The 6041-nt window shown below is 30.5% G+C and overlaps 1 protein-coding gene across 1 annotated transcript in view; it reads left to right on the plus strand.

The window, feature by feature from the left end:
- LOC100742753 (neurotrimin-like) overlaps nt 1-5552 on the plus strand; it is a 252618-nt gene extending 247066 nt beyond the window's left edge. Inside the window, exons 9-10 of the mRNA XM_012386579.3 lie at nt 8-109; nt 4895-5552. Coding sequence (XP_012242002.1) covers nt 8-109; nt 4895-5106 — 314 coding nt within the window. The 3' untranslated portion in view covers nt 5107-5552. The remainder of the gene's footprint in view (nt 1-7; nt 110-4894) is intronic.
- Nucleotides 5553-6041: the final 489 nt, after the last annotated feature.

A 6041-nucleotide genomic window follows, 5' to 3' on the forward strand; every position in this document is an offset into this window, starting at 1 on the left:
TTTGTAGTTGAAAATATTCAAAATTCTCGACAAAGGCCAGAACCGAGTGTAGAACCTAGTCCACACCAAATAACTGATTCGTCGTTGCCTAACATCGGTAGAACCGATGGTAAGTAGTTTATTGTATTCCTTACAACAATTCATAAATTCTAAATATTCGAATTTTGGTTTCTATTGTAATACACAATTAAAATACGACAAAAATATCAAATTGATTGACCTTCTAAATTGAAACATTTTATGTTACAATACAAATTATTTTGGATCTTCTAACGTAATATGTATTAAATGTCCTCCAGCTGGACTACTTAATAAATTTATTATTATTATTACATAATATATTGTTAATACACAAAGTGTTAATACAGGATATAATGAATAAGATATTTAATAGTGACATTTCTGATTGTAATAGTATAGGGCATGTATCGAAAATGGTAGTACAAGCCAAAAGAGAACGATTCCCCCTTCCAAAATAAGTGGAAAATATGGAGTAATAATTTTTGATACAATGAACAAATTTTTCGAGAAGATCAGCTATGAAGTTTTGCCAATTACACGTGCATTTGACACTTACGTGCATTACACTTAGATACTCTGTTTATGTTTGTAAACGTCATGATTGTGTATACTTTGAATTACTATATTAACAATAAGTTCCAATATTACATTTATTTAGTTAAACTACAGATTAATTCAAGGCGTTGATCGACGGATTATAGAAGCATGAAAACCTGAAATATTTCAAAGTTTCACTTCTTCAAACGCGTGTATGATGCACTATGATTATCACTACTGAATTATGCTTCAATTTACCTATGTTTTCTTTATTTTCAGCATAAATTAACTCCTTAATGTAATCCCATAAATTAAAATGGAGTGGAATTAAATCTGGCGATCTTGAAGCTTCTCTTACTGCACCTCCACCTCCAATCCAAAAGTTGTGTTGCCTGTTTAATACATTCCCAACTTTCCTAGTAAAATGTGGCGGAGCTTCGTCGTGCTGAAAAATTATTTAAGCGTGATAGGCAGAGATATTTCTTCCAACAACTCTGACAAACTGACTCTTATTATTTCTCAAGTGCACGCGTTCCTGATGAAACTTCATAGTAGATTTCCTCGAAAATAAAGTCTTGTATCAAATATTATCATTCTACCTTCTTTACTTACTTTTCACAGGAAATCACTTCTTTTCGGCTTATACCACTATTTTCGATTATGTAATAAAACTCTAATACTATAACGAATATCAAATATATCATACTTATATTTGCATGTGTTATTAAATGAATAGTTTGTAAGTATCAAGCCCATTCCAAATACAATGAGAATTATCTATGACGTATTTAACATAAATTGAAAGAAAACATGAAGATATTTCAGTATTACATTCTATAATAATTTCATTAATGTATTATAACTTGAGAGAATTAAAAATTAATAACATTCTATAAATCAGTATGTAATTATTAACTGTTAAATTGCATTTCCAAATGGTTAAATAATACGTCTATTAAATTGAATAATATAATAATAAGAATAATAAAAAGTTTTGCTATAATTTTTCGCCAGATAATATTGTTCGGATTTTCTTTTCGTTAAAAACACGAAACTGCCATGTTTTATCTTGTTTCTATATTAAATGTTTTTAGATATTATTTTCAACAATTCTAGTTTTCGTTTCATCGTTACCATTGTAAATTCTAGTAACAGTTTCGGCATTGTCGAAACAAGTTTGAATATTCAAAAGCATGCAGTGGCGCTTATATGCCGTGAAACTTTCTAAATAAAAATCGAATTAAACTCGTATCCTATAGTATAGTAATAGTACAGTTAGATTCTAACAACATGCAATGTACTTCCTAAACTTCATACGACCGTTCCTTTTTCTTTCAATCGTGAACATGCAAATCTATCTCTGAAATTAACATAAAAGTAATCGAGTAATATTATCGCGCTGGAACTTTTCTACTTTGACAAGTTTCATCGAAGGGAAACCGTGTGAAATAAACTGAAGCTGTAAAGTCGCGTGATTTAACATCTCTTTCACTTGTAATCCTTCGCTTCTTCTTGTTACAGGATTTAATTATAGAATTTGATCAGGAAGCGGAAGGTAAATGAAAAGTAGAAACGGCAGGCGTATTTTCTCGTAAATACGTTATCCCCCTTAGAAATTCCGCGCGAATTTCCTTTTAAATCATCACCTCGGCGTAATGCGCGAACTTACGCACAGCAGGGTGAGAAACTTTTTGAAGGGAAAGTTCGAGAGAAGGCGTGAAATTTACCCGCGAACTTTCAGTAACGCCATAGATCTTCTCCAAGGCGACAAACGCTGCGCTCTCAACGGGATTTTGATGAAATCCCACGCGGTTTATGAACTACCATGTCGAGCCGCGTCGCCTCAACTATGGAAAGTAATCTGATCTTTCGCTTGTGAAAGTTCCTCGCAGCTTTCCCTAGCGTTTCGCGTTTCTTCGATTGTAATCTATCGTTCAATGTGAACTTAAAAGTTTATGGTACTGGCAAACCTTTAATCCACTATTATTCCACTTTTATGCACTTTCTTTAAACGATTCCCAAACCATGTTCTATCCAGGCTTACGGTCTCATTCACGGAATTCCTTGTTTCGACAGAGATCAAAAATCGATCTCTCGGCGTTAGTAGATTCTTAATCAGTTTGTAAAATAAAGGATTGACAAACCTTGTTGAATCTTATTGATAAATGTTATTAAGAAACTTTTACAACATTCCAGAAAAAGGTTATAGATGTCGGAACAGCATAACACAATATTCTGTCACATTCTGAGTAATCGACTAGGATGTATCATGTATGAAACCATATTTTTCAATCAAAAAACTAAAAAATGCATCGACTTGATGTAAGAATTTGTAAACTATTCATATGTAACTATATAATTCTTCTTATTTTTCGAATGAACGAAGATTATTATATTAAGAAACGATACTTTGTTTCAACGGTTGCTGTTTGACAATTATAAAAATTGTTTTAATTTCTATCATTCGTACCATTAAACGCTTCCTACAAACGATAACAAAGGCTTATTCTGTATTCTAGATCGATTTATGCAAAATCATTTTTATGACGTAGTAAAAAAATATTGTTTTCACAAAGTCAAGTGAAACTTCCCTTCTTGTGTACACGAATTATATACAGGGTGGTTGTTAACTGGTGGTACAAGCGGAAAGGGGGTGATTCTACGCAAAAAAAGTAGTCGAAAATATAGAATAAAAATTTTTCGTTTGAGACTTTGTTTTCGAAAAAATCGACTTTGAATTTTCACTCGATACGCATGCACTTTATCACGTCTCGTTATAACGGATCTCACAGTAGATCGTTGTCTCGATGGTAAAATTAAAAAAAAAAATTTAAAAAAATTTTTTATTCTATATTTCCGACTTCTTTTTTCGCGTAGAATCACCCCCTTTCCGCTTGTACCACCAGCTAACAACCACCCTGTATATAATTCGTGTTATAAATATATTTAAAAAAATATATATATACACTATACAGAAGAAGATAATTTTACTAGTAGAAGAATATCGTAATAAATATGAAAATAGATTCTATGAATATTTATTATTCTCCATGAAAAAATTGTTTAAAACTGCACTCAGATCAATTTTCACATTATTATGCAGATAATTATGAAACAGCTTTCGCCATTATTATCTTTATTTCTAAAATTTATAATCTAAATTTTAATTTCTCAAATTAATAGGAACAACTAATTTACATTCGTAAGTATTACACAAACTGAATTTAAAAAAAAGTATTCTATTAACATACCGATGTTCCTTTTCAATATTTAACAGTATACGTTCCCATTTATTAAAATTCACAACACGTTTGTAGTTAAACTTGCAAAGAAGAACTACTGAAAAATAAGCAAGGCAGATGAACTTGTAGGGAGAACTATAATTAGAAAAGTAAAATGTTACAACCCAGCTAATTATGTATAAATGTGAAACGTAGATATGAGTAATTTAATATATTTACTTACAACAAAACGCAGGCACTTAAAAATACAGTTAATTTTAATTTACACCTGCTCTAATACTTTTTTACGTAGCACATTGGAACAAATAATACTTTTCTTAATGCTCTTAATGTCTTTGTTTGATTATTTAAAATCGGTACAGGAACATGAAATAGTATGGTATTATCATCATTATTGAATTGTCTTCTTAATTTGGCACAATCATCGCTATTCTTTGTAGACTTTATAAACTCAGAGGATTGAATAACAATAAAATAAATTCAAACTTAAAATAAAAGCACGAAATTAGAATACACGAAAAGTATCTATAAATTTTGTATTAAACTGGCATTACTTTAGTCTAACGAAAAAATATTAAAATGCAGACAGCAAATGGCATGCATAAAATATAAAAGTACGCAGTAAAGGAAAAAGGAACAACGAGAAAAGACGAATAATAAGTAATGCCTTTGGCGTTCTATCAAAGACTATGTTTTTACATGCATTATTCTCATTAGAATGTATGATTTTTACCTTCTCTACCATATTGAAAGCTCGTTATTGATAAAATATTGTTATAGTTTCAAGTATTAATAACGAATGCCAAATTATTAAACATATTATTCATCTTTTATCTAATATTGGAAATCATTACTTTGCCATAATGGACATTAAAAGGATATATATTATATACATATATTTCATGCATATATTGTACATGTATAAATGTATAAATATGTATAAATATATATATATACATACATATATACATATGTAAAAGCATGAATATATTAAAACATACAAAATATAACTATCGACGAATGATCAGGTATAGATGAATTCGATAAAAAACAATTTTATCAGAATTTCTAATATATCAATCACTTTTTCTCAGATATACGGCTTCATGGTAGGGCGAACAGCGGTAGCTATAACGATGGTGAAAACGCTGTAGTAACAAAAGGACGAAAAAGCATCGACGGCGAGGTACGACCACGAAGAATCGACAACACGGCACAATCGATGTCATCCAGGGGTTCTAGTTTGAATTTTCTGGTACAATCTACAGCGGCCATCTGCATAATCCTACTATCTGCCCTGTCGTAGTCATGTCAGTGTCTACCAGCGAAAAGAACGGTTATTCGACGAAAATCCTTCGGGGATCAAGATTCGTCCTGTTCATCGTCATTTATCTCATCCGCGAAAGGGATCAATTAATGGGTGTGCTTCGATGCCGCAAATTTATCGACAACTATTGCCTTTGTCGTCGTTGTGACTGAAATCAACGAAACAGTTTTTCTTGCTGCAAACTTTGCACTAAAGTTTGCAAATTAGGCCATTAATGGAATTTCTAGTAATACCACTGACGAGATACAGCGCCTCGTCGGTGATAATACATTTGAATACTTGTACCAGATATTCGGCAATGTGATTACACCTTTGCGTATTCGCAGAAGTTCGTAGACTCTAGCTGTAACTAACAAATTGTACAATTCACTTAGTAATCTGCTCGTTACACGTAATTCATATGTGAATAACCATTTTAAGTTTTTTGAAAATTTAGATTATAATTTAAGTTCAATAGCTATTTTTTTTCCTAGCTATTCTTAGTTATTCTTGTTAGAAATACAGATGTTATTCTGTGTCCAAGATTATATATATATATATATATATATATATATATATATTAATTATTGTATATATATATATGTATATATACAATATATATATATATATACAATAATTAGTTTATATTCAATTTTCTTTCCATTGTAATCTATGTTATTTTAGTAATAGAACAATTAATTTTATTTGTAGATCTCGTTTATTTGTAACGCATATTAGCTTGATTACACTCAACCTTCGTAAATGAACGAATTTATAAATATGGAGTGTTTTATATGCTTTACAGCAAAAAGAAATTGTTTTCTCCAGAAATCAGCAGTAACCATAACGCTAAATCTATTGAATTTGCTAATATGATCAATAGAAGACAGTATAAACATATTGTTGTAAATGTAGTTGAATACAAACTTTTATAT

This window comes from Bombus impatiens, unplaced genomic scaffold (assembly GCF_000188095.3).
Source record: "Bombus impatiens unplaced genomic scaffold, BIMP_2.2 scf_0396, whole genome shotgun sequence".
NCBI classification, from domain to species: domain Eukaryota; kingdom Metazoa; phylum Arthropoda; class Insecta; order Hymenoptera; family Apidae; genus Bombus; species Bombus impatiens.